The sequence below is a fragment of the Fusarium oxysporum genome, chromosome 4 (assembly GCF_000149955.1).
Source record: "Fusarium oxysporum f. sp. lycopersici 4287 chromosome 4, whole genome shotgun sequence".
Taxonomy (NCBI): Eukaryota; Fungi; Ascomycota; class Sordariomycetes; order Hypocreales; family Nectriaceae; genus Fusarium; species Fusarium oxysporum.
Window position 1 is genome coordinate 1,103,930 of NC_030989.1, and position 27,007 is coordinate 1,130,936.

At 50.0% G+C, this 27,007-nt stretch overlaps 9 protein-coding genes across 15 annotated transcripts; 3 read left to right on the forward strand and 6 right to left on the reverse strand.

Moving 5' to 3' along the window:
• Positions 1–197: 197 nt before the first annotated feature.
• On the forward strand, positions 198–5,460 carry FOXG_07774 (DNA polymerase epsilon subunit 1). Its single transcript, XM_018386396.1, has 2 exons — positions 198–1,523; positions 1,577–5,460. Exons 1-2 carry the CDS (start codon positions 722–724, stop codon positions 3,238–3,240), a joined length of 2,466 nt encoding a protein of 821 aa, XP_018243561.1. The 5' UTR covers positions 198–721; the 3' UTR covers positions 3,241–5,460.
• On the reverse strand, positions 1,608–5,460 carry FOXG_07775 (uncharacterized protein). Of its 2 annotated transcripts, XM_018386398.1 has the most exons (3): positions 4,107–5,455; positions 1,902–4,051; positions 1,776–1,801 (listed from the first exon to the last, which is right to left on the reverse strand). In XM_018386398.1, the coding sequence occupies exons 1-2, from the start codon at positions 5,252–5,254 to the stop codon at positions 3,241–3,243; spliced, it is 1,959 nt and encodes a 652-aa protein (XP_018243563.1). In that variant the 5' UTR covers positions 5,255–5,455; the 3' UTR covers positions 1,776–1,801; positions 1,902–3,240. The 2 variants fall into 2 exon arrangements, with proteins under 2 accessions (XP_018243562.1, XP_018243563.1); XM_018386397.1 differs by having other exon boundaries at positions 1,608–4,051; positions 4,107–5,460.
• Positions 5,461–5,690: 230 nt separating this feature from the next.
• FOXG_07776 (uncharacterized protein) lies at positions 5,691–8,314 on the reverse strand. 2 transcript variants are annotated; one of them, XM_018386399.1, is made up of 4 exons: positions 7,995–8,314; positions 7,834–7,929; positions 7,587–7,780; positions 5,691–7,525 (listed from the first exon to the last, which is right to left on the reverse strand). In XM_018386399.1, exons 1-4 carry the CDS (start codon positions 8,038–8,040, stop codon positions 5,972–5,974), a joined length of 1,890 nt encoding a protein of 629 aa, XP_018243564.1. In that variant the 5' UTR covers positions 8,041–8,314; the 3' UTR covers positions 5,691–5,971. The 2 variants fall into 2 exon arrangements, with proteins under 2 accessions (XP_018243564.1, XP_018243565.1); XM_018386400.1 differs by having other exon boundaries at positions 5,691–7,780.
• Positions 8,315–8,709: 395 nt separating this feature from the next.
• On the reverse strand, positions 8,710–11,082 carry FOXG_07777 (uncharacterized protein). The gene is made up of 4 exons (XM_018386401.1): positions 10,602–11,082; positions 9,941–10,546; positions 9,654–9,886; positions 8,710–9,604 (listed from the first exon to the last, which is right to left on the reverse strand). Exons 1-4 carry the CDS (start codon positions 10,665–10,667, stop codon positions 8,914–8,916), a joined length of 1,596 nt encoding a protein of 531 aa, XP_018243566.1. The 5' UTR covers positions 10,668–11,082; the 3' UTR covers positions 8,710–8,913.
• A 904-nt stretch (positions 11,083–11,986) lies between these two features.
• FOXG_19538 (uncharacterized protein) lies at positions 11,987–15,873 on the reverse strand. 3 transcript variants are annotated; one of them, XM_018399774.1, is made up of 8 exons: positions 15,593–15,873; positions 15,352–15,519; positions 14,964–15,296; positions 14,783–14,909; positions 14,647–14,688; positions 14,511–14,595; positions 14,416–14,461; positions 11,987–14,361 (listed from the first exon to the last, which is right to left on the reverse strand). In XM_018399774.1, exons 1-8 carry the CDS (start codon positions 15,681–15,683, stop codon positions 12,371–12,373), a joined length of 2,883 nt encoding a protein of 960 aa, XP_018243567.1. In that variant the 5' UTR covers positions 15,684–15,873; the 3' UTR covers positions 11,987–12,370. The 3 variants fall into 3 exon arrangements, with proteins under 3 accessions (XP_018243567.1, XP_018243569.1, XP_018243568.1); XM_018399776.1 differs by having other exon boundaries at positions 14,964–15,519; XM_018399775.1 differs by lacking the exon at positions 15,593–15,873 and having other exon boundaries at positions 15,352–15,546.
• A 223-nt stretch (positions 15,874–16,096) lies between these two features.
• Positions 16,097–17,715, forward strand: FOXG_07780 (uncharacterized protein). Its single transcript, XM_018386402.1, has 2 exons — positions 16,097–16,260; positions 16,318–17,715. The coding sequence occupies exons 1-2, from the start codon at positions 16,171–16,173 to the stop codon at positions 17,413–17,415; spliced, it is 1,188 nt and encodes a 395-aa protein (XP_018243570.1). The 5' UTR covers positions 16,097–16,170; the 3' UTR covers positions 17,416–17,715.
• A 783-nt stretch (positions 17,716–18,498) lies between these two features.
• On the reverse strand, positions 18,499–19,729 carry FOXG_19539 (uncharacterized protein). The gene has a single exon (XM_018399777.1). It carries the CDS (start codon positions 19,699–19,701, stop codon positions 19,393–19,395), a length of 309 nt encoding a protein of 102 aa, XP_018243571.1. The 5' UTR covers positions 19,702–19,729; the 3' UTR covers positions 18,499–19,392.
• A 107-nt stretch (positions 19,730–19,836) lies between these two features.
• On the forward strand, positions 19,837–26,953 carry FOXG_07781 (uncharacterized protein). Of its 3 annotated transcripts, XM_018386404.1 has the most exons (4): positions 19,875–20,063; positions 20,129–21,376; positions 21,428–21,656; positions 22,573–26,953. In XM_018386404.1, exon 4 carries the CDS (start codon positions 22,591–22,593, stop codon positions 25,792–25,794), a length of 3,204 nt encoding a protein of 1,067 aa, XP_018243573.1. In that variant the 5' UTR covers positions 19,875–20,063; positions 20,129–21,376; positions 21,428–21,656; positions 22,573–22,590; the 3' UTR covers positions 25,795–26,953. The 3 variants fall into 3 exon arrangements, with proteins under 3 accessions (XP_018243572.1, XP_018243573.1, XP_018243574.1); XM_018386403.1 differs by having other exon boundaries at positions 19,837–21,376; XM_018386405.1 differs by lacking the exons at positions 19,875–20,063; positions 20,129–21,376 and having other exon boundaries at positions 21,387–21,656; positions 22,573–26,229.
• Positions 21,934–26,999, reverse strand: FOXG_07782 (uncharacterized protein). Its single transcript, XM_018386406.1, has 2 exons — positions 26,306–26,999; positions 21,934–26,256 (listed from the first exon to the last, which is right to left on the reverse strand). Exons 1-2 carry the CDS (start codon positions 26,771–26,773, stop codon positions 26,206–26,208), a joined length of 519 nt encoding a protein of 172 aa, XP_018243575.1. The 5' UTR covers positions 26,774–26,999; the 3' UTR covers positions 21,934–26,205.
• Between the last annotated feature and the right edge of the window lie 8 nt (positions 27,000–27,007).

Consider the following 27,007-nt stretch of genomic DNA (forward strand, 5'->3'; position numbering starts at 1 on the left):
ACGCATAACCCTGCACTGCGCCATGAAGAAACATGAAACTACGGGCCTATCCCCAATCGTGAGGGGTTGATTGAACACAGTTGGGGGCCAAAAAGTCCTAGGTATCGCCAGTCCGCCTAACGTACCTCGGGTGAAAAGGAGAAAGAGAAACAAAAGTGTAGAGCAATCAACAAGTCCAGCATGTTTATGACAATATCGGCCATCAATACCGGTGGTCACTTGGGCCTCATTTTCATGTTTCCATGTAGTTCACTTGGACCCAAGTTCTTCAGCCCCCCCTTTGTGTGTTCTGCATCAACAATCAGCCTTACCACTTATACTTGCTTACAAAAAGGGTACTTCTTTTCAGAGAATGAGTGGTTCGCCCACCTCTGCAGAGGCCGCCAGATTTCTTCAGGCAACCACAGTCACCTATGACCAAGGAAGGCCCCAGTTTCGAATGTTTTGCATTTTCTCCATTCCTTGTTTGACCCCTCAAAAATTACTTTGTCCTTTTTTTTTTCTCAATTGCAGCCTCACAAAGCCATTGTAAGTTAATGAACTCACGCAATGAACAACCTCAGGCGCAAGGACCACCGCGGGGCCGTTGATTTACCACGTTCCCGGCCATCCTCACGGCCCCACAGTCCAGCCTCGGACCGCTCAGGCAGTATCGATACCTCCCACGACACTGGCTTCAATTGCTTTGTCGGTGTCAAAGACTACTGCCTCTCCCCGTCTCATGTCTTTTGATTTTTTTCAGCAGCCAATTCAATCAATTCATTCCGATTTTAATATTGACTGCTATCGGTCTGCATCACCAGCCAGGTTGGACCTGGGCCTGGAGCCTTGTACCAATTGGGCTGGTGAAAGCGATATGCGAGAGATGAGTACAATTTCTACCATCAGTGCTGATACTTCTTCTACTGGTTCCATTTTCTCCTCTGTTCCGACCGAATTCAGTGATGCGATGACCGTCCGTAACGGTAGAGGTCGCTCAAGAGGTCCGAGTCCGCTAAGTCGAGGTGGGCGAACTAACAGCACTGATAATTCGACGCCTTCTTTCGTCTGCCTTGGCCCTCAATGCCAACGAGCTTTCTCGTCTGACTTGGACCTCAAGTCCCACGTCAAATCTTGTCACACCTATCTGTGTAACTGGGCTGGCTGTGACCAGCCGAGCTTTTCCACCAGGGACGGACTTATCTACCATGTCAAAGTCAAACATCTTGTCATTTGTCCATCGCCCGGTTGCACAGAGACGACATTCCAAAGTATTCGCCTTCTTCAGTCCCACATAGCCATGGCTCACCCCGAGGATGGTAGAGATGATGCAAAGGAATGGGAGCTTCCAGCAAAGATTAATACTAGCATGGAGACGGGCAACAGGTCATCGTCGAGTGGAACGCCCACCACTACTCTTGCGTCTCTCAAAAGAAAGAACAGAGATCATGACACAGATATGTCCATGGATGTGGTTAAGACGAAGCATCAATGCCAAGATCGCCTACAGGTCGTCGTTGAGAAGCGAGCTAGAAAGAATGCTGGTAAGGCCATCAAGTCTCTCTTCTCTTGATAGCTCACAGACTGACTATCAAAGGCACTCCTAGAAGTGCAGAAAGTCCAACAGACCTTATCAGAGGGCGAGCCTCACGGTGTATAGAAATAACGAGCTTTCCTCTAGTCTTCGAACACGCCATTCTTCCATTTCTTTCCCAATATCTGCCTATCTGGGTTGGGCCTCGTCACGTAGTCACTGTCACTCGAGGCAAATCCCCACAGATGAAGCGAATTTGCATCATGGCTCCAAAATCTATTTCTCGTGCTCGAAAGATCATCATTGTTAGCCACGTTCAAGATCTTATCCCCAGCAACTTTTCCAAGCTAGTCACGTTCGCTTTTACCCAAGGGGAGATTAACCGCACCGTTACCTGGGCTCGTGGCCTAGGCAAAGATCACAAGGACGATATCTGTGCCGCGAGAAACCCCTACTTCTTCCGCGATCCTTGCATGGGTGACAGTATCGGTGTTACAGGAAATGGGGTATTTGAAGATAGCACTGCTACTCTTGGTCCTTGCATCACCGTCGGTGGTGGGAGTTATTGGTTGGGCAACTTTCATCCCTTCATGGAGGCCTACCAACAGCTCGCTCAAGTGGAGATTGAGCATCCATCTTCCCAAGATCGCAAGCGATGCATAGACGAGGGGCATGATGCCATGGCCCAGGAGACGAACTTCAGGCTCGGTAAGCTCGAGGTCACGTCAGGTCTGAACCTCAAGACAACGAGAATTTCGCATGATCCTTATTGGGATGAGTGTGATATGGATAAGCCCCTTGTCGTAACAGACTGGGCTCTCATCGGTGCTCGTACTTCACAAGCAAATATCCTTCGCAAATTCCCTTCAGAAACCCAGCCTCCAACTCAGGAACCAACCGTGGCTACTACAACCGCTATTGTGCCAGGTGCAGATGTTCTGTCTAGCGGTCGAACATCTGGTTATCAGCGCGGTCAGATTTGCGAGATCCCTGCGTATGTCTCTGGGGTGGAGAACCAGACGCAGAAGGCTACGAGAGAATGGTTTATCGAGGAACCATGGCCGCAAGAGGATGAGGATGCCTGGATACGTGGAGGCATTGGTGTTAACGGCGACAGTGGTGCTGGAGTTGTTGACGCCAATACACATGGTCTAATCGGTCAAGTCTGGGGTCGCAATAACTATTGGGGGCCCGGACAACGTGTCACCTACTTCACTCCCATCGCAGACATTTTCGACGATATCCAGGAAAAGTGTGGGCAGCAGTCACGCCCTCAACTTCCGCAGCATCGTGATGAAGCAAACTGCTTTCCGTTACACCCATCATGTCGTCAATGCTTCGATCTACGGGTATACCTCAATAGTAGCAGGAGGAGCTCGCGGATGTCGCTCCAAAGCATGATAATGGGTACAGGTGATGGCGACCAGGATCTGACCTCTATTGAGGCTGTCTCAGAGCTAGCTACACCAAAGGATTACCACCGCTATTCGGGCATCGAAGAGACTCTGGCTTCTCTCAGCGGCATTGTCTCTCCAGCAGGGCCCAGTGGTTATCCTGGCACTCCCATGATAGCCGATATGAAGAGCCCCTATGCTACAGAGCTGGATCTTGGTGATCTGTATGGGCCAGAAGCAACTGCACCAACTCAGGCTCGAAAGAGAAGAACGTCTTGTCTAGCTGCTGCGCCGGGTTCAGATAGATGGAAGAAGCAGAGAACTGGTGATTGATCAGCCAGCGAAACCTCCTCGTGCCATCTTCTTTGCTCGAGCATCGCGTCTATTGTGGTTCGCCCGAGACCCCTTATTTGCTTCCTTGTTCTTCCTAGCACTTTCCGTCTCTTTCTCGCCTGTAGGCCCCGCAACATTGCCGCCTCTTCCCCGACCTCGCCCCCGTCCTCGTCCTCGACCACCCCCTCTGCCACCCCTCGATGATCCACCGTCAGGTTCGCTTCCTTCTTCTCCCGAGCCAGCTGGAGATGCTCGCCAAGATGTGCGTTCTAGTTGCGCTTGTTGTCCACTAAAGGCATACTTGGCCTCTAACCGTCGCTTCTGTTGGGGGTTCCTGACCAAGATAAGGGCCCATCCCTCTATGGCTTCATCTGTCATTCCAGTTTCTTCCCGCAGTTTGGCTCGCGGGTTACCTCGCCTTGTGCCAGCATCACGGTCGAACAGCTTTGAGTCCATCTGGTACGCACGGAACAATGCCTCCTCGTTGCTGTCACTCGCCGCATCGGCTTCCTGGTTGGAGGCGTCAACGGTGCCACCCACATCGTCAGCATCGTAAGTATCATCACGTTCGTCATCATCAGAATCGAATGCCGCGAGGGCAGATAGAATGGCCGATTTGTTAGGCGCGGTTGCTTTATCTTTGAGCATTTCATCGGCGTTCTTGCCTGGTTTCTTTCCAAATGAAACCTTAGAAACGTCCATGGCAAGGCGGTCGAAATCATCGTCGTCAAAAACATTGTGTCGTGTGGGAACCTGGGGCGGAGTAGATCGCGGTGCAAGCTCTGTGTGTCCTGCTTCAGGGTGTGATGACCTAATGATGGATTAACAAATAATCGCGATTTGAGAATAGGAAGATTATAACGTACAAGGACTCACTGCGGTCAGCATTAGCCAAGTGAGGCGGTAGAGTCTCACTTAGCAAATTGGCAACAACCTGCTCCACGTCCTCTCCGTATTCATCGAGACATTTGGACACAAAGCCGGATCCTAAATCGGGAAATAAATCCTGAACCTGAGTGATTTGGCTCATTTTATGAACATGAATGTCGGCATTCACTTCTTGCTGTGTTATTTTGCCTTTACCTTTATCCAATCTCCTTCTTATAAGTCGTTTAGGACGGACCATGGTTCCCTTTCTGTAGCCCTCCAAGGCCGTAATTCGCTTCTTGAAATTTTCGGTCGCCGCGCCGGTATCCTCCGCCCTCCGTAGTAGTACCTTCAAGAGGGGGGTGTTGGTGATGAGCTCAGGGACAAGTGAGTCGTTGACATTGAGAGGGCCAGCCTTGTGAGCATCAGCCGCTTCCTTGAGGGCGTATAGTTGATCACTCAGCATCGACCATTTGGCTGGTTCAGTATCTATTAACCCAACCAGACATAGATACGTCGTGGTCAATATCACTTTGCGCAGAGGAGGGTTCATGACGCGGAAGCACACGATGAGGCCATCGAGAAAGTCAGATCCCGCAAGGAATAAAGTGCAGGTATCCGACGAAGCATGTAGAAGATAATTCAGTCGTATCAGGCGAGCTTCAACGCTCTTCAAATCACCCTTGATACCAGCCTCTAACTGGGGTATAAGTTGCTTCTTCAGGGCAGTCAATGCAGCCTCAAGCGCAGCAGCATGTCGCTGAAAGAGCCGTGCAATGAGAGGGGCAGTAGCTTTCCTGGGGAATATTCTTGCGATATTTGCCAAGAACGCATAATCGAATAGTTGAGGAGGTGGAGATACAGTGAAGACTCTCGATACGAGCTGAAATACAGCTTTTGGTAGTGTTGTCGAGTGAGAGTCTAGTATTGTGAAGCCTGCCTCTGCTGTCTCCTCTGCGAAGGAGACTAGGAATGTTGCAATGGATTCGTCGCGCGCCAGGGCTGTCTTGATGTCCTGTTCAGACAGGGACGAAATGGCACGGCAAATAGATGTCCAGGATTGCAGAAGTGTATTCCATTCGCTGGAGGAGAGATGCTGTCGCCATGATGACTGGGGGAATGGTGCGAAGGGTGGTAAAGAGACCATGGTTGGGTGTCTTTGTGTGCGTGGTAAACTTCTGGTTTTGTGCGCTAAATTGAGTGCAATTTTGGGCTTGGTGAGAATTTCAAGAGAGAGATGAGTCGTTCTTATAAACTGTCGCTCATGACCTTCATGAATATCGTGGCTCAAGCCTGCGTTTGCATCGCCGGATGATTCATCAGAAAGTGGATTCTCACAGCTGCAAGCTGATGAAGTCAACCTGGAGGAGGTACAAAGATACTATTCTACCGCTCAAGCCAATCAATGGCTCTGATTATGAAAGCGCTTAAGTGCTCCCGGACTAGCGCGTCTGTACCCGAGAGCTGCCCTGGTAGTTAGTGCTACAAGGCAAACACCAAGCAAATATCTTGAGATGATTTCACTAATGAGCTTTGTTGATTTGTTGTGGACAGTCTTTGTGAGATCTCTAGCATTCGATAAACTCTTATGTCATTTCATCACTTGAAGTGGAGCCTGCTGTATCAAAACCACACAGCAACTTAATAAAAATGTACTGAATCTGATACCATCCTTCACTTTGCTTATCTCGTGAAATTGTTTCTTTTACTGTCTAGATTATGCATCCAAGCATCCCCAATGATTGTACACAACGCCAATTAATGCATTCTCCTGAATCGTCTAACGCCATCTATTCATCCCCGACTCTTCATCTCCACATCATATATAAAACAAGTTGTGAACTGACTCGACTTGACTCCTTGGCTAGAAGTCCCATAGTGTACATTCTCGCGGAGGCGGTAGTTCGGGCACCAGGCCACCCTCAAAGGTTCCAGTCTGTGCGAAGGCCATCCACTGAGCCTTGGACTTGTCGTCGTACATCTCAGGGGGCAATTCTGTATCCGCTGAGAATGCAGGAGGACCATCTGGGAACCAAATCCGTCGCCATGTCCCATCAAATTCTCGGATTCCGGGTTTGCCGTCCTTGTAAATGACTGATTTGCCCTTGAACATTAATAGCCGTCCATCCATGCCTTTTGAGCTATAGCTCTCAATTGGCGGATGCTGTCGACTGCTGTTCGGTGGATATGGGCCTGTCGAAGTGGCTGCTGCTGCTGCTGGTTTTTGAGCCTGTGTTGTAGCAAACGGGTTCGCGGCAGCTGGTGCAGCGTTGGAGGGTTGGCCAAAAGGATTCGCTGGTTTCTGCTGCGAGGGTTGACCAAATGGATTGCTCGCTGGTGGTTGGTTATTCTGCGATGCAAAGCCATTTGACTGAGTCTGTGAAGGCTGGCCAAATGGACTGTTTGTAGGTTGATTCGAGGTCGCGTTAGATGCACCGAATGGGGTTGACGTTGCTGGTGCGACAGCGTTTGAAGGTTGGCCAAATGGCGAGCTTCCCTGAGCAGGCTGTGAAGGCTGTCCAAACGGATTCGCCGGGGCATTGTTCTGGTTATTATTGTTGGATCCGAAAGGATTGGCAGGCTGACTGGTTGTCGCACTACCACTTGGAGCACCAAAGGGGTTCGCTGCAGGGGCATTATTGTTATTTGCGACGGCACCGAATGGGCTAGAGCTGTTGTTCGTTCCACTTGGTGCTCCGAAGGGACTCGGTTTCTGTCCAAGCTGGCTGGCTTGGCCAAAGGCACTGCCCTGCACGTTTAGCTGTGACGGTTGACCGAATGCGCTGCCTTGCGTATTTGGTTGTGACGGTTGGCCGAAGACACTGCCTTGTGCATTTGGTTGCGAAGGTTGTCCAAAGGCTGGTGTGCCAAACGGGTTGGGCTTTGCGCCTAAAGCTGAAGTTTGGCCAAAAGCAGATCCTGGCTGTGACGGCTGGCCAAAGGTTGAGGTTTGCGCTGGCTTGCCGAATGCCGAGGCGGTTTGTCCCAACTGTGATGGTTGTCCGAACGCTGAAGGTTGCGATGGCTGACCAAAGACCGAGCCTCCTCCTTGTGCTGGCTGCGATGGTTGACCAAAGGACGGTGCACCAAACGCGCTTGGTTTCGCGCCGAGAGTCGATGGCTGCCCAAAGGCGCTTCCACCGGTCGATGCGCCGCCACCAAAAGGACTTGAAGGATTGTTGTTGTTGGATCCGAACGGGGTTGGCTGAGCGCCAGTATCAGCGATTGTCGATTTGGGTCGCTTCCCAACAAGAAATTCGCCAAAGGGGGCTCCTTGCGTTCCCTGTTTGCAAATATCGTGCCGATTCGGGTGGTTGTTTTCTTCGCCTACGATAAATTGAATTGCCCCTTTAACATCGCGGAGAGCGGTCTGCATTTGTTGTTGTGCCTGCGCATATAGCTCTTGTGCTTCGTTAAGCTAAGGTCGAATATAGGTCAGTCTGGACGGTCGCGTAGAGACCAATTGAATGGGCGCTCACAGCTTGCTGTTCGTTCCCCGACGCTTTCCCCATCATGAAATGTAGCCGCAGCTCTTCAAAACTCTGTTCGCGCGGGTATCCGCCAAAGAGCTGACCAGGAGCATCTCGCCCTGGCGCATAGGCTGAGAGGATCCATTGCGGAACCTCGTTCGTCAAATCCTTTTCGATGGTGTCGGTAGTAATGTTGTATTTGTCTGCTGAGTCGTCAATTCCTGTCCCGTGTATCAACACCTATCGTGTTTCGTACCAGCTGGGTTTTGATTGCTCCCTCCTCCAAGAGCTCCGAAGCGGTTCGAGGGTTGATTTCGATTGTTTGGATTTACATGTTCGAATCGGCAACTATCTATGGACAAGTCAGTGTGATCAGAAGGAGGACAAAGCAGCCCACAGAATAGAAATAAACCGTACTGCCGAATTTGCAGTTGCCCTGCTGAAAGAATTTACACAAAGTCATCTTTCGACGCTGATTGAATGGGAGTTGCGTCTTGGTCCAGTCAAATTATGAGCGTAGAAACTTGGACACGCGCCCGGAGTCAAATGAGCCAGGTGCCAAACTGCTTCATGACATGCCCCAGTTACGTGTAAGTCGTGTTCGCTGGATTTGGGCGAATTCTTTCAATTTTTTGGAAAAATGAAGTTGAGAGAGGGAAAGAAAATGCCTAAGAGAGAAAGCTTAGAGAAAGATAGAGAGCACTCTCAGCCTTTCCCCAGCCTCGTTGGGCCCATCGGGTTTTTGCGAACGCTTGTCATAAGTGTTGAATTAGTGGGTCGTTATGGGCTAGAGCCTGAAGCTCACTGAAGCTTTGCTCCCCCGTGGAGCAAGGAAGCTTCCATTTGGACTGGAAAAAAGGGTGCCTAAATAAATACATCAACTTATAGTAAAAAGCCCCTTTAATCTCTGGCTAACTTACCTAAAAACTTTAGTCACTTGATATTTATACAGCAGAATTTATACTTCCTCTAGGTATACAATAAGGTGAAAGCTATATTTAAATTCTACAGCAAATCCCCAGATAAAAAGGTCTTTATTCCACAAGTTTCGCTTCGAAACTCCCTTTGACGGTTAGTCACTTTATGCAAGGTACAAACTAAGCCGCTGTCTAATCATATTTATCACGGTAACATAAAAGATATAGCTTCAATTTTAATGCTTTTATTTTTGTTTCATTTAACCATTCGTAGACCATTCAATCATGAGTTTTGTGTTCTCCTCCTGCTGGATCCAAAATTAACATCTCCGTGACTAGGTAGGTAGGTGTCTGTATCTTATGTCCTGTACGTCCATTTCATGAACTCATATTTCTCTCCTACTTTTATACTTTTGAGCTCACGCGTTGATATGCGCAGCCTTACGGAACTCAATCATAGGTCCGTTCTTAGCACTCGTAAATGTATCAACCAACTGCATCTCGCCTGGTCGGTGTCGACCCCATTCATTCTTGGGGTTGCCCTCAGCAGGATCCACGATACCAATAGCCTTGCGCATATCATAAAGATACATAGTGCGGGCAAGTGTGTTTGTCATCTCAACATAGGCGAGACCCTTGCCGATACAGCCACGGGGCCCAATGCTAAAGGGGCAGAATGCACTGGCAGCCAGAGCAACCTCATCCTCGGTTGTTTTCTCGCCAGTGAGGGGGTTGAGAGCGCCAACGAGCCATCGCTCAGGAACGTACTCATATGGTGAAGGGTAGTAGGACTCGTTGTGGTGGATGGTATAATGGGGGACGCCGATAACGGTGCCCTCGGGAATGGCACGGCCTTCAACGGTGATACCGCCGGAGAGAACCTCACGGGGAAGAATACCACCGACAGATGGAGAGAGACGCATGGCTTCATCGATACAGGCTCGGAGGTAGGTGCAAGATGCGAGAGTAGCGCCTTGGCAGATCTCCTCGACATCGTTGAACTTGCTTCGGATTTCTTCGGTGACTCGCTCGAGAGCGCGAGGGCATCGGACAAGGTAGAAGAGAGTGGCAGCCATCGCGGTCGATGTGGTGTCAGATCCAGCAATGATACTATTCAGTTGTTAGTTGGAGTGTTTCGAGGTCGTCTAGCGTCACTTACAGCAGGTTGGACTCGGACCAGAGCTCAGGAGTACTGAAGCCCTGGCCAGTCTCGGGATCGCGGGCCTTAAGAAGATAATAGAAGAAATCGCGGCGATCTGTCTCCTCGCCAAGCTTGGTGCGCTCTGCAAGTTGGCCCTTGCTGTAGCCCATGTAGCGAGCACGACCAGCAGCGAGTCCAGGGAAGAGGATCTTATCCAGGTTGAGTTTGTTCACGATGGGCATGGTTCCACACTATGAGAGTCAGTTTCATCTGTTGCCATATTGGAAGATGGCAGGTACACTTACGAGAAGGTGGCGGGTTGTAGCAGCTTCAACAAGCTCCAGGGCAAAGCGGTTAGTCGGGCTCTCAAGCATATGGAAAGCCTTGCCGAAGCACAAATCACCAAGAATATCCATGGCAAGGTAATTGCACCAGTCGCTCATCTTCCGGGGCTTGGTCCAGCCCTTGGTCTCTTCTCCGGAGCCCTCCAGCATACCAATCTGCTCGCAGAAAGTACGGACGTTACCCAAGATGTATCGCTGCATCTCCTTCATAGCACTCTCGGAGAAGGCCTGAGACATGACACGGCGCTTGCGGGCATGGACCTCCTTGTCGCGCGTGTTGTGCGTGTTGGCGGTAGGGTGGACAAAGGCATTGTAGAATTCGGCCTTGCGGACGTTTGTGCGGAAGCCGTAGATCTCCTTGAGGGCCTTGTTGGAGTTGAAGCAAAGCGAGTTGGGGCCGAAGCGGACAACTGGGCCGTATTTTTGGTGCATGCGCCAGAACTCGAGCTGCCTGTCGCCCTTCCAGGCGTGGTAGAGCTGGTATCCATCTGTGATCTTGGCGAGGAATGGGCCTGGGTATTTGGCTAGAGGGTGAAAGAAGACTCGGTAAACAACAATGCCGAAGCCCTGGTCACATATGAGTTTCTGATTATCGTAGAAGCTGTAGGCAGTGTTGACTTACATAGAGAGCTAGTCCTCCTACCAACAACCCCAAGTAAACCAGCAGATGTGTCAAGTTGAACGTCATCTTGTTTGTCTCACACACAGAAAGGGTGACTCTCTAAGAAGCTGTGAGAATAAGAGGTAGATAACAGATCAAGAGAGACGGAAGCCCCGGAGGAGTTATATACGTCTTATCAAGGCACAAAGCGATACACCTCCATACCTACACGACGACTGTAGCCCCATGACCACCCTCTTTTCTATCTAGCCCATCATGCCCGCCCACTTCTCATGTTTCGCTGACTTCTTCCATCCCTGGTCTGGGTCTAGGCGAGGCGCTCATAGTCGGCTGGCGGCGGCACACAAAGCTTGTCAATAATCACAAACTTGTTGGAGGTGGAGGGGTGAGCCATGAAGTCTTCAAGCGGCTAAGTTCGGATTGGAAATGACGGAACAGTATTGGATCGCGGAGAATTGAGAGATTGTGGGGGAGCTTTTTAGATTGTGGGGTTTTAAGTTTGCCATTTGGGGAATTGTTATTATTTCGATCCATGATTGCATCCAGCTTCGATGACTCCTAGTTACGAGGGGCATGAACTCGGAATTTTACTCTTTGATGTTGGCATCTTTCTTATAGTAGTAGTTATCCGTCTAATGTTCAGATCTACTATATAAATCCCGTTATCTCCCACTCGTGAAATAACTATCATAGTGGTGCAATACATCGTTGGCTCACAACAATGCTCAGACGTTGTTCCTAGTCCAGCCTCCTCACCTCCAAAGGTCACCTGCCATTTCAAACTTTCCCTTAAAAGCACAGTCAGCCGCCAATCGGTTGTCCACGTCAAGTCAAGGTCTTTATGCCGTCATGAATAATGTGTAAAATACGAATGATTGTCGACCCCCTCGGTCTTTGCTCCAACTCGGCACTCACCATACATGCGGCTCTGGTCCGTCCTGCGGAATCACACAAATACTCTTTTTCCTTGGTCATACCTGGCGCAGCAGCGGGCGACAGGGGCTTGTAAACCTCACATGCCCGACGATGACCGCGGCGTTGTGGAGTTTCGGCGGTCCGAGTGGGGACGGAGATATTTCTTTGCGGGGTGGGCACGGAAATCTGCAGTTTTCGTCTGTGTACATACACAATGCAAGCTCGACAACGGTTCTTTTGCAGAAATACATTCAGGAATGGATACGATAGGGTAATTCTTTTTTTGGACCTTGTTGGTCAGCGGCTGACCGATTTCGTGGTAAGTCTGCCTCAAGCCACTTGAGGTTCATTGTAACTCTGTTATCTCGCAGGAACACAAGCTTTACATGGGTTGTGGAGGTTTGTGTAGAAGGATAACAAACATTATCGAGGCAATGTCAAACTAAAATGCCACGCGTTGACTCCGCAAGCAGTGCATACACTCATGGTTAGGTACATAGTACACAGTTACCTACAAATGCATCTTATATACATAGATAACACCACATAAATCACCTGCTCCTTGAATGAATGGTGAATACCCTAGAGCACCGGCCTCAAGACATGAGCATTTTCAACAGGGAATTTTTTGCTGCGTCTTCGGATCACTATCATACAGCCAACATACATACAACAAAGAGTATATATTGCGTGCACTAGAATTAAGCACATGAACGTCGCCGCCATACATCATTCATAATCCATATCTTCCCTATCCCATTAACTCCTCCCATTAATATGAATAGCATATACGGCATCGAGGTGCACCTTTGTCGTATTGCTCAAACCCTTAAACAGCGTAATGTACAGCCTATCTAGTTGAAATACCTGGGCTCGTTGAACACATGGTATCTGTGCTCTCGCACGCCATCACCTCGGAACATTGCGGGGAATCTCCAACCCTCAGGGACCTCCTCCTCCTTAACTCGGCGATTGCGCTCCTTATCTGGCTGGGCATCCAGTTTCTCGATCTCCTCTTTGGACTCAGGGATCTTGAACTTGGCAACCTGTAGTTCCGTATCGGTAATCGAGCTGCGACTCACGCGCGCGTATCCCACACGTTTGAGTCTCTTGAAAAGGATGTATTCGCACCATCGGTCCCAATCTGACGGATCTACATCTTTCATACCCGACTTCTCGCTCACATAAGTGTTGTAGTTACCCTCCTTTGGTTTTGTGACCAGATAGCTAAGTAAGAATGCCGGCCGAGGGGTCGAGCCCATGAGGTCAGCGAGATAAAGTGACTGCAGGCGTCGGTCTTCAGGATCCTCTTCTTGCCCGGAATGGAAGACAAATACATCGACGAGCTGACCATAGACATCCAGCGTCGCATGGATAGCAGGAGCCAGTTCACCGACAGGACTAGGTAGAAGGTGATGCGTCGAGTTGAGGATGGGAAACTTCGACAGAAGAGCGGCACCCCATGTATGCTTATTGGGGCCAGGACCGTAGTCGACATACATGCCGAGATCCTCAGCAAGGAACTGCGTAGCATCACGGTTACCCATGATGATACGCTGGTTGTCGGACTCAAGAAGACCGATGACATCAATTTCCAATTCCTTAATGAGATCTCGCATACGGTACTCTGATGCCCACATATCGTTGTCAAACGAAAAGTGGATCGTCCAAATACCTGCAGTGAGGATACGGTCATCAGCATGATAAGGCTGATAGTTATTACTAGGGAACCGCTGGAAGGCCGAGATCAAGAAGAAAACATTGATCAAGATGGTCGCAACGCCAAAATACTTCCTTTGCTGGGTTGGCACAGACCGCTTCGAAGGTTGCCGTTGATGACCTGAGGCGTTGATGCCATACACGCCAGCACCAATGCAGGTCATCATCGTGTACATGATCCAGTCAGTGTGCTCACGGACGAGTTGGCCACCTGGAACAAAGGCATATGCCACAACCCAAACGTGGAAGAGTACCAAGAAGTTGTAGATGAGGAAACCGTTGCCAAAAGTTGTCGTAGGATTTGTCTTGGCTGCATGGGTCAAAATGGGCACAGAATATGCCATCAAGTAGGTGGCAAGCGTTAGAGCGCCGTAGTAACCGGACCAATGGCTGAAGAAAGTCAAAAACATAGCACCAACGGTACCAATGATATAGACCCCCCAGCTGCTTGCAAGCCTAGGCTGCCAGACTCCGCCGAACAGACCCAGCGACATAGCAAGAACAGTGAGCCAGCCGTGTGTAGAGAAGTATGGGCCACGAATGGGATAACCCTCCCATCCCCAGAGGATCATGGTGCTGGTATCAGAGAGCAAAGAGTGGAGGCCAAAGAACAACCCAGCAAGACCGAGTGACGAAAGGAAACTCGAGCTACTCTTGGCAGGCCGCGGAGCCAAACCGGCAGCGAGGGGTGCTCGTCTGGTGAAGCGGAGGGCGGCTAGAACACCCAGCACAAGACCAGTGTTGTTCCACCCGCCATTCGCAGCATGCATAATAGGCCAAATAGGGTTATTTGTCCACCACGCAAACTTGGCAGTAGATGAAAGAATAAGACCAATCATCCAACCCATGATCTTGGATTCAAGGCGGCCCTCGTGAACTGACTCTGCAAAAAGAGTACCGGCCCACCCCAAGCACGACATAAAAACGCCAAATCCAACCGTAAACAGGCGATAACTGGGTTCCTCAACCAGATAGGCTGCGATGCCCGCGAGAGACAGAAGGTGTACTGCGCGCAAGTTGTTCACCACAAGAGACCGAGCTGAACGGCTAGCCAGAATGAAGGGCGAAATCGTTGTCATGACCAAAACTTCGTATCCTGAAATGCCCATGTACCAAAGCGGGAAGTCTGATATTGAGTTAGGCTCACACAGGTCTCAATCAACAATCCAGATTGACTTACACCACACTACAAGCCCCAGACTAGTCAGAATAGTCCAGAAAACATACTAAGATGGGTCAGCAAATCGTCGTTCCCGCCCAACACAGAAAGCTTACTCCATGATAGACTTCAGCGGCAATATCAAGTGCCTCGGGCCAACTGAAGCGAACAGCAAAAACACCGCCTGTTGCCTTTTCCTTTCTAAGGACTTGGTTAATGACAATCTTCTCCTCACGCTAATTCTGTACTTACTCCTTTTCCAGGACGGCGGATGGGATAGACGACAGGTTCTCACTGCAAAAGACTTAGACCATGGCCTGCAAACATGTATATTTCGCAAACGGCTGTTCTGGAAGCCAAAGACTATCTGGGAAGCCATTGAACGTACCCCTTGCTCGCACCCTTGATATCTCTAACCTCAATAGCGAAGGTACTGAAATCGAGAGCCGTCACGGCGTCGAAGGCCACATCAAGGATGATCAAAGACCACTCGAAGAAGGCGTAAGTCGTGTAAGCTGGTTTATAGTGTTAGTGAGCCAAATTTCAATGGCGTTGAACCATTGTCTTACCTCCAGCGACACGATGCACCTTGTGCTGAATGAAGAAGTAGATCAGTGGCACAAGAGTGCCGAAAAAGGCAGATGCCAAGTATTTGCGATATTTGATGGCCTGAGAATTGGCGGGGCTGAGTGCGATACAGCCAGTCGTCCACGGAAGCGTCGCAACAATGTAGGAAATCATGAGAATATCATGCCAATCGTGATCGTCTGTAGATGTAATGTATGTCCAGCCGCCACAGGTTAGAGTTCGAAGTAGGCCCATAACAGCAACGAACGTAGGCAGCTTCTGGCCGGGCTTTCGCGTGAGGAGATACCATAAACCGACAAGGGCAAACCGAGGACCTGGGAGCTATCAGTACAATGCGGATATGGTCCAATTCGATCGATTATGCTGTACCGGATGTGATGGCAATGAAAATCATGAAGAACGATCGCTCGGGGTACCGATCGCCAATCGTCGCTGAGACTGAGGGGAACCATTCTTGCGGATAACCGTAGAACTCATTCTGTACGATCTTGTGATAGTGTAGGTAAACACCAATAACCAATGCACTAAAGAAAGCAGCTAGAACACCATGAATCAGCGTCTCGGTCATCCAAGTTGCATATCTACAACAGAGGAGGATGCAACAACATACTATACGCGACAGCAGTATGCGCCCAACTGACCAAACTTCCATTGAAGCTTAGGACAACGCCTGTATCTTTGTCCTTGTATTTTGAAGCCATTTCGAAGGAGATAAGGACTGAACAAACTCTCTAAAATCCCATCCGGGCGATCCGGGAACCAAGAGTCAAAATCTCAGAACGAGCGACGAGAGAAAACGATCATGCAAGTGGTGAGATTCACTCTCGGACGAGACAAACAGACCTCGGAGCTTTGACGTTACCTCCACCGCGACGTAATACTTGGAAGTGTAATTGCTAAGTGGAGACGGACCGGGGCAGGGGACACTCGGAAATCGATATTATTTTTTGACACTGGCCCGCGCGCTCCTGAAGCGAATCAAAGGCCAGGGACTCCAAGCGAGAAATAAACAGCCTAACGTTAGACGGCGATTTCCATTTTGGCTCCCGTCGTCGCGACCACCACGAGGCTGAAGAGTGCCCCGCTAAAAAAGTTATTGATCTGCCAGCCTTGCCGGCAAAAAAACTTCCTAAATTTGCTGTCTACCTTCTGAACCACACTAATACCTCTTGGTCGCACAAACGCAAGATGGCTGGCGTCGCTGATAAGGCGAGATTCTATCTCGAACGCGCTGTACCGCAGCTGCGAGAATGGGAGGAGAAAGAAATATTTTCAAAGGTAATTGCGTTCTAACTTTGCTAGAGAACATTGTCATCTAACCCATCATTTTCGTAGGATGAGATTCGCACAATCGTCCAAAAGCGCAACGATTACGAGCACAGAGTTCTCTCACCTGGGAATAAGCCATCGGATTGGTCTTCGTACGCGCAATGGGAGCAGTCCCTTGAGTCCCTCCGCAGCAAACGCTGCAAGCGTCTCAAAATCCGACACCTCCAGTCTGCCCATGCTGGCCAGGGCCGTACGCTTGCGATTTACGAGCGAGGTGTCAATCGACATCCAGGAAGCAGTGCGCTGTGGAGGGAATATCTTTCATATACGTCCAGCGTCAAAGCATCCAAGCGCTGGCGCAAAACCATGACCAATGCTCTACGCATGATGCCTACAGACCCTGAGCTGTGGGCAATGGCAGGTCGAAGGTCAGCGAAGAATGGCGACATGGCTGCCGCGCGTGGGTTTTTCATGCGAGGTTGCCGCTTCTGCACGACGAATGAAAAACTCTGGGTTGAATATGCGCGAACGGAGATGGAATGGCTTGAAAAGGTTGATAAGCGCAAGGCGGTCGCAAAGCCCGGCCAGGATGTTCTCCGGCCTGATCGTGAGGAGGATGGCGACGAGCTGCGACTTGTGGATAGTGATGATGATGAGGACGACGATGATCTTCCCGAGCCATCCAACGCCCAGGCCAAGGTTATTGACAAGCAGACGGCTCAGCATTTGAAATCAAACCCTGCCATGGATGGCGCTATCCCTATGGCTATCTTCGATATCTCAAAGAAGCAGGCCTTCTTCAGCGCCAACACTGCAGAGGCATTCTTTGACCTCTTCGTGTCTTTCACACATGTCCCTGCTCAGCCTAGGATATCACAGCATGTTCTGGATGCCCTTGATCAGGAGTATCCCAACCACCCAGCCACATGCAACGTCCACATTCGCCAACCTATTATGGGCGTGAACCCACAGACAGCAGAGTTTCCCAAGAACCTCAGAGAGGTACTGTCACGCTTGAACCGGTACCTGGAAGCCACAACAGATCGCACGGAATTACAGAAGAAGACCGTCGCATGGATAGATGGGTATCTTGCGCTGGATGTTTTGGATGAGGGTATTCGGGCAGTTTTGGAACATACCAAAAAGAAGATGGAGTCCATTTAAATGGGTATAAATAGAGCTAATTATCATTTCTTCAGTTACCTTTTAAATGCTATGGTCAGGATTTGAAGGTGCTACACTTGTACTATGTGGTTACGCTAGAAATCAACATGATACATGCACCTTGTTCCTGTTGCATTGGCGGCAAATCTTAATCGTGGATACCATACCGATAGTCAGAAAAAGGAGGAAAAAGACAACAGGTAAAGAGACAGATATCGTGATGGCGGCTATAATTACTGGAAGAAGCACTTTTTTCTCTTCTTCTTTTTTTAATTTTTTTTTAATAAACACAGTCCTGGATTATAAAATGTAGATTGCATAATCGATATTTGAGATCCTCCGTCTTGTGAGGCTAAGGTAGGGAGAGCTGAACTTCTAAGAACTTAAAGCCCTAAGTGACAATTATTTAGATGGTATTACTAGGTCTGTAGAATAAACAATGATGAAATTAGCAGGCTGTTCAATAACATCATTTTCTTACCCTACCTACCTAGGCTAAGGTCCGAAGTCTCTAATATCCAGAGGCCAGGAGAGACTGGGGATCGCTTTGTGGTGGTTGCAAGGCCCCGGCCCGATATTAGGGTGACCCAGCGTTTTGGGATCATCCCGTCAAGGAGGAAGCCGTTGTGGGGCTACATAGCAACTATAGGGAAACGAAGAGCTGAAATGAGCAAGTCAAAGAGGTGGCAAGCTAAATGAGACTGAGCAGCTTTTATCGGGAATCACTTCGGTAGCAACAAGAACAGTGCATTCAGTCGATGTAATTTCAGAGTCAAAATTGATATGCGGGAAGCATCGCATCCACCAACAGATGTCGTTTCCTGAAGAGGGCTCCATGCCACGCGATTGTTGGTCCCGCAAGCGACTGGAGCCGTCTATTGATGGCATCATGCATCATGTAACTTGTATATGCATGGGGAAGCCAGAACGGCATCTGGGCCGTTTTATATGCAGGCTTCTGTACGCTGCCTAGTACCTCCTGACCGTCCAGCCGTGACACGGTCCCAAGCTCCAGGGCTGATGTGATGCTTGTTCGGAGGTGACCCAGAGTAATGATCGTTTCTCTTTTTTGGCGAGTTTTACGTTCAATCCTCAGGACCTGCTGGGATTGGGCCTGTCTTATTTATCAATTATACGTGATGCGTTTTTTTCCCAAAGTCTCAGGGCGTCAATGGCTCAAAGGCTAATGAACGGCAATTACATGTCGATCATGTTGGGTAGAAGGTCTTTTGCCTTTTGGGGCGAGACAGATCTGCAACCATCACAGATGGTTGGCCCAGCCCTGTTCATGGATTGCCTACCCTCACGTCCACTTCCACCCACGAATGGCTTTGCTGACCAGCCAGCAAAAGACACCTTTCACGAGAGATAATGTGAGTAATCCGAGGCAGAATTGACTTCCTGTAACCTGCAGCACGACAAACTATTCGCCACCGACCCCGTTCTCCATCAATGTGGGGAGTTCACGACAGGGGAAGAAGAGCGACCGAGAAGCACATGGCATGTAGGGCGACTGGATAAGGCGCAGTTCACGGCTAGGAAATGAGGGGACTTAAGAAACCGATTTCAGGAGGGATTGGGAGGGGAAAAGAGGGGAAGATTAAGCCTTTTTCTATGATAGCGAGACCGCTTCTTTGCAATTCATACTTGGTGAGGCAAAGTCAGTTCATCCTCCAATCTTTGTTACAGTCTGAGGTGGAGGATCCATGAGCCTATATGGACGTGTTCAGTCATCACCAGCAGAATTCAACAAACCTAAGAACCACCCACGAAAGCATAATTGAAAGATTCTGCCAGAGTAACAATCGTTGATCGAAACTGATTACTGTTATTAGGGCCGTGGCACAAGCAGGCCCTGCCAAGTCAGTCGCCCACCTCAAAACAGCGCGTGGGTGATCTGGAATCGTACCGTACAGTACAGTGCGCAAGCGACCCTATGTGAGTGGGTGGTCGGATCGTGAGTGAGAAATGAGAGGATCAGAGGTTGGAAAACAATAGGAGACCTGGAGAAACAACGAAGGGAAACGAAGCAGCATGTATTCCCTCAGAGCCTAGCCCATGACCCGTATCGATATATCTTTTTCTAGATGAAACCTCATCAGTCAACTTCTCGTGGTTTCGCTGGTCAGACTCAATCCTTGGTCCCATCTTGAAGATGAACGGCAGACATGCGCCACTCAGGAACCACGGCTTGACCAGATAAGTGTGTGAATAAGAATCTGAGAACAAATGAATTAAGATACAGATTGACAATAACTTTGAATAGGAGCAACAAAATTGGAGCATATTTGAGCGGAGAAAATTTCGTTAATCAAAGCCCCCGAAGTGAGAGCTCAAGTGAGGTCGCAAGCCCAGGCACAGCACAGGCTGGTCGTTGGCGGTACGGAGAAAGGCAAGGCAAGGTAAGGTATTTCACATAACTACCCCCCTTCCCCCGTTCCTTCTTGCTGCCCATTTCCCGCCTGTTTTCCCCTCTCAAACCTTTTTTACCTCTTATTCTTGACTGCTTCACTTATGAAACCTCTCTTTTCGACGTGTGTTGCTGTCGTACGCACGCCTGTCTTTTGGCCTGCTCACTTATACAGACGCGGAGCCATCTCCAAATTGTCGGGTGGTTTTCAGGGCACCCCGAGCCGCTGGGCTGGGTTGTAAGTGGGATGGCAGTTCACTCGATTGCAAATCCATTTTTGACACGACACGCTCACAAAGCCAGCGAAAACAAGCATGATTTGACCAAACAAACGACAAACAAATGGATTTCACGAAAATCGCGACAGCCTTCACCGGCACCTCAAAGACAGCCCAGAACGAACTTGAGACGGCGCTGGCTGTTCTGGCCATGACGGCCTGCCTGACAAGGATCCATCCACTGGCATCCACTCGGGAAGCGCCAGTGGTGGGTGGACAGCCCGCATCAGGCGCCACCGCAGACAATCCCCGGACTCAAAGCCGATAGCTGTGTGTCTGCGCCTCTTTCAAGTAGAAACAAGCAAAGACAAGTTCATGTTTCTCTGACCCGAAAGAATGGTTATGGGGCATGCTGGCTGTTGATTCGGGCGAATAGCACCTGCGCAGTCGCTGTTCCGAGGGGTTTGCCCTGTTCCTGGCGGCGAATGGCCCGTTTCTCTGTATGGGTCTGCCTTCGCGGTATGGCCGTGGAGGGTCACCCCAATGGAAAGCTATCCCAGCAGTTCCGGCCATTGCTATGGACACAGGGGCCAAAAGGCCTGCGTACAGCGCAGTCAGCTATCGCTATCGATTGTGGTTGACTTCGTTCTCAATGAGACAGCGCCTGCACAAGTGTGTTAAGGCGATGCTGGTCTCGAATGAATCGTTACATTGGGTATTTGGTCCGAAATTGTGCGACACACATACTACTTGCGCGCGCGGATTACGTCCACTGAGATACGTGGATAAATACAGGAGCAGATTGCTGGACGATTTGCACATGAGGCGTACTACTTTGACAGCACCGACATACTCTTCGAGCTTGGGCGTCAGAATGTCTGCAGTTGCAATAATAGTTCAGTGTTTTTCTCCGGTGCTTACACTACGAGCTTGGAAGCCTTTCGCCAACCTGTTTCGATATCGACCTGAAGGTCTGTAGCAATTGAGAGTATCAACTGAAGAAAGTAGCTCAGTTGCAACAAAACAGTCGGACCGGAGACAAGATAATGGCAAAACTCTCGTCACGGCGTTTCCAGGCCAGCTTCAATATCGCCAGAAGTCAATAGTCAATGTTTGCCATGCAGTCATGGACTGAGCTTCATCGATGACTGGCAGAAGCAGTCCCCATGAAGCCATGGGGCACTTTGATCGAAAGCCTTTGTTCGTCTATCAGCGCTTGTTGTCACATGCAACATCGCCAGGAATGCCGCTTCTCAGTTTTGTATGGAAGAATGGGATAGTAACATAATAGCAGACTCGGGCCCGCTGTTAGAGGTTGCTATCACTTGCTATGGTAATCTTATCTGATACCGAGCTAGCTTTACTTTCTCACTAACGCAAACAGCTGATTCGTCTAGGTGCGCACGAGTGGCTTGACTTCAAAATGACGCTATACCAGGAACAGTCAAGCACAGCGCGCTGCAAAACAGACTCAGCCTCCCCCCGACTCTCAGAGATGTCTTCGCCGTTCGCTGAAACCCAGGCCAATCCATTCAGACCTGACCCGACTCGACGAGCATCCATTGCAGTTTATCGCAAACTCACTGCAAACGCGCTCTCACTCTTTGGCTTAGGTAAGGCTATCATCTTTCTATTGAATCTCAGCATCATTTCATGCATCCAGTAGAATCTCCGCTCCAGTGGACGATGGAATGCGATAGATAGAGTTGTACGCTGTCGCTTCTCCTCGCTTCGCTTCACTTTTGCCTGCCCATTCGCATCCACTATTTCTCTTGTCTTCCCTTCCCCGTTGGTCACTCAGCGAGCGGCAGGTTTCATTGGCTAGTCGAGGTCGCCTGCGCTTGGTTTGGTCTCAGTGCTGCGCGTCCTTGCCCTTCCGAGCACCACCTCCCCGGCAGCCCATCGTCCTGGTGCTGCTACTGCTGACGGAGACCCGCCCAGCGAAAAAATTCTCCCTCACTGGCTGGCTCAGCTCGGCCATCACCCTGCTCTCCACTGTTGGCGGCGTCGCTTGCTGGGTTGCCTGCTGAAAAGGTGGCTGCTAGCCTGCTACAGTGCTGTCCGTTGTCCGCTGCCCGTCCGTTTGCTCTCTTGCTTCCGTCGCGCGGCTTTCGCTTTCTCCCTCTACCTTTCCATCCATTCTCACCCGACCCGTCATTCCCATCTATCATCTGCCGCTTGATTGAAGCGCGTCGCCCTGCACCGACCACCGTGCCAACCAATCCAATCTGGGCGTTTTTTTATTTCCCACTTTCCTGTCCCCTTTGCCTAAGCCCATTCCCAGTACTGGCAGGCTGACACAAGGTCTTCTCGCTGGTCTGGTTCTGGTTCGGTCTGGTCTCTCGCACTACACTGCTCTCCACCAAACCCACGCCGCGACGCGACTTGTCCCATCACCACCGTGTCACTGCCTCATCTCCCACTCATCGCTTCCTATCTCAGCCTTCCGTCATTGTATCCTCGTCTTCTTGGCGCTCCTCCATGGACGCTTTTCGCGTGCCTGCTGATCGCTAACTCCGTCGCGCATAGCCTGTTGGGTCGATCGCCATGAGCACCTGGATGAACGACGCCGTCCCCAACCACAATGGCAACGGCTTTCCACACATGAACGACTCTAACGCTGCCGGTAACATGATGGATCCTTCCGCTTTCATGGCTAATCCGGGCCAATTCAATCCTGCTCAGTTTAATCAGCAAATGGGCGGCGCCATGGCTAATGGCCCTGGCTCCATGCGCAATGCTTCACCTTCTTTTCAGAATCCTGTATACCAGACCAATTCCGTTATTCCATCGAAGCGGCCTCGCCCTCGTGAGGATAGTCTCGCTGGCTCTCCTAGCCAAAATCCCGGAATGCTTCCAACGTCGCGCTCTGAGACGCCGCAGCAACAACCATTTACTGGAGGCTTTCAACCCGGCGCGGTTCAGCAAAACCCTGGCCAGTTTTCTCATCTTCAACCTAATGGTTCCGCCAATGCGAGCCCCTCCCCGATAATGAGCAACCAAATGCGACCAGGAAGTGTTCCTCAGCGGGTCGCGACCGCGTCACCGCACCCATTCTCTCCCAGTGGCCAGCAATTCAACCCTCAGACATCACCGATACCGTCCGAACATGGCACTCCTCAGCCGAACCCCTATATGCAAAATATGGCCCAAGGCTTCAACCCAAACTTTGCTCCATCACCTTCGAACGCGCGACCTTCACCAAATCCGAATGCGATGACCGGCAACCAAATGATGGCGCAGCAGATGAGTCAAATGCCGCAACATATGGGCCAGATGCAAGGCAATATGTTCCCCCCTCAAATGCAGCAGGCTCAACAGCAACAAGGCACACCACAGCAACAAGGCCAGCAGCAACAAGGGCAACAAACCCCTCAACGCCCGGGCATGATGGACGCGCAGAAGATGGCCGCCTATCAGATGAGACTGCAACAACAACTGCAAGGCAATACTCAAATTCAAGCACAGATGCAGGCGCAAAATATGGGCCGCGGTATGATGCCTAATAAGCAGGTACCTGGAATGCCTAACGGCCAGATGCAACAAGGAGGCATGAGGCCTCAACAGAGGATGATGGCCAACGTAAATCCTGAACAATTTATGAAGAATCTTACGACACTAATGAACTCAAAAGGCTTGCAATTGGATGCTAATCCCATGGTGATGGACCGACCAGTTAATCTCATGGTGTTGTTTCAAGCGGTTCAGAATAAGGGAGGATACAAGCAAGCAACTACGACCCCTAACGGCTGGCCCCATGTTGCTCAGATGCTTGGCTTGCCACCTCAGAATCCTATTGTTCCGCAGACGTTGAAGACGATCTATGAACGCAACCTTTATAAGTTCGAGGAAGTGTGGATCGCTCAACAGCAGAAGCAAAGGATGATGCAACAGCAACAACAGCAACAACAGCAATCGCAGCAACAGTCCCAACAGCAACCGCAACAGCCACAAACCCCAGGCACACTCATGGGACAAGCTACTCCACAGAAGCAGATGCAACCTGGACAACAAATGACCCCTGGGGCCATGGGCCAATCTGGGCCGCCAGCTCAAATGCAACAAACTCCCATGAAGCAAATGCAACCAGGACAGCCTCCAGTTAACGGATTTTCCACGCCTCAGCCTCAGATGCAGCCACAGCCTCCAGTGATGCCAGGCCAAAATCGCACGTTATCACAAACGATCGACGCTTCTGCGGTGCCAGAGTTCCCGGGCGCCCCCTCTCCAGCAACCCGTAGGGCTGGAAGCATATCGCAAAATGAAGGACGTCAGGCCTCAGCAGCACCTGTGGTTGTGGAGAAAATGCCTCGGCTCGCACCTCAAACTGACGAGTACAGCCCTTGTGCCCGGGAACTATCAACATTTGGCGGTGTTGACTTGAATGCGTTTAGCAAACTTGGAGCGGAACTCGAACGCTGGAAACCCGATGTACCTCCTCTTCAGGAACTGGGGAACATCGATATCGGTGCTCTTACTAAGAGTTTGCAGAGTGGGATTCATGGCGAGACACGCCTAGCCCTCGACGTACTGGCAGCTGCATCGTGCTCCATGAATCAATTGCATTTTATTCAGCTTCGGTACTGTGACGAGCTAATAGAGGCTCTCATCGAATGTGCCGAGGATCAAGTGGAGATGCTGGCTGAGCATACAGCCGAAGTCTCCGATGAGATTCAAATATCACCATATGAAGACGTCTTGAGGGCCTGCCGTCTTGAACGGTTTAATATTCGAGATCTGCCAGTGTTTGGCACTCAAGAGTATGAGCTCGACCGGGCCGTCGACCGTCTAATATGCGTCACAACTATTCTTCGAAACTTGTCGTTCCCTGGCGAACAGAACGATAATCATTCTGTACTTGCGGATGAGATTGTTATCAAATTTGTCTGTGCTGTTATAAGATACCTCGGTACCCGAACTATGCTTCTTCGATCACACAACAATACTCTCGATTTCATGAAGGATGTTGTAATTTTACTCTCCAATATTGCAGGGTCTGTAGAGATACCTGGACGCGAACAGGCTCTCTGCCTCTTGCAGTTTCTCCTGGCATTTGCCCCGGCGCCCAACCCTACAGTCTCAGACGGAACCTTATTCTTTACGCAATACGAACCAAGCTTGCACGCCTACCTGCCACATGCTGTCGATGCACTTGCGAAGCTACTAGCTCGTGATGAACCCAATCGGGGTCATTACAAAGCTGTCTTCGCACTCGACTCGAACAGCAGCCCTCCTTATGAATTGCTTACTCGTGCCTTCGGCTTGGCCATAGCACCCATACCGGATAAGGCCAGGACACAGACGAGACAACCTAACCTCCCATCCCTCGTGGAAGTTCGAAAGCCTTTCTTGATGCAAGGGCTTCTTTCTGCTGAAATCTTGGCTTCACTTGCTCCGGGTCACGACAGCGGAGTCGCCCAATCTTGGCTATCATCTGGCAATGATTTCGCCCAGAACCTATTCAGGCTCATCCGGGAGCTCAGTCAACTGTACGAGCAACCGCAAGTTCAAGGTCCCCGAACAGCACCCCGAAAAGACCCTGAGCTGGTGTATATCGTTGTTGTTGCGGTTGCTCTGTTAAGACGACTTGCTGAGAAGGCCAGAGATCCCAACGATCCAACGTCATCCATACCCGCCAAAGCTATGCCAGCACCTCATGCTTTGCTTGAAGCGTTGTCAATGCAATCTGCTGAATGGTCAAAGGATGAAGTATTGCAAAAACTTTCAACCTTTTTTGCTCTTGGGAGGTGATAGTCAAATTGGGACTTTATTTTTTGGATCAAATTCTACAGCATTACCCCATCTTCAAGCTTGTATGTTAGTGTTTTGAGAAACATGGGATTGGTGTCTTGTCATTTGAAGCGTGCGCTTCTCGTTTAGACTTGCATTCTGGAGTCGATGGTTTGGGGACAAGACAGGTGATGATGAAACTGCTTGTCTATGTACAGGTGTATAAAGGAAGTTGGAATGGTGAACAAATTCAGACATTAGGGACAAACAAAAATATGCTTCTATGATGCGCTCGCATTACTACATGTATTGTACATCTTGTGTCGCCCCTGATGGTGACTGGTCAATATGATACAGTTTTGATTCCTCCCATGTGTTTGGTCGAGGATAAGACCTGGCTAATCTCTGAATACACCACTCATGGCCGGCTCTTCAAAAGCCGGTCTTCAGGATCCACTCAACTGCCTTATCGTAGACATGACCCTGTAACAATTAGTTGTCTGTCGAGAGCTCCAATGTTGGAATTGATTACCTTGATCTCTACATGTTGTGTTGTAGGATTTAATCGAATATCCACCGGTTTAATCTCCAAATCCCTAGCCAAGTCCTGGATAAACTTGGAGCGGTCTCCATCAATCTTCTTAATGATAACGATCATGCGGTTGCCACCAGACATCCACTTGCGGTATACAGGTAGCTGGGAGGATGGCGTCCGTCGAATAACGTAGCGAAGGGTTGCGCCGAGTTTCTCGGGGTTTTTGGATACTGGTGGAGGGACGAATGGTTGCTTGAGTGGGCGATCCTTATATGGAATCTTGTTCTTCCTGTTGGGGTTGACGGGCTGTCGGAGAGGGTTGGGCTTGTATGAGACGTGTGTTTTGAAGGTATTCGTTGAAGATGTGGCGGCCGCAGAGTAAGACGCTCGTTGTGTGAAGATTGCTGGCTTCTGGGCAATGGCCTGGCGTCCTATTGACAGGACTCTGGAGGTAAGGAAATGCATCGTGCGGTCGGGTATTGGAGAGAGATTGTAGGATAGAGCTGTTTTCCGTCGCAAGGTTCTTTGCTTTGGCGATACCGCGGAACGGAAGAACCGCAAGAGATATGCAACGTGATGCCCAAAATACAGTCTCAATTGATTTCGCTCATTAGCTCTTGAACATGCCACACTCTGTCTGTCGGTGCACTCTAAACGTAACAGAAAGCTTGCCGTTGATGGAAAATCTCAAGATCACAT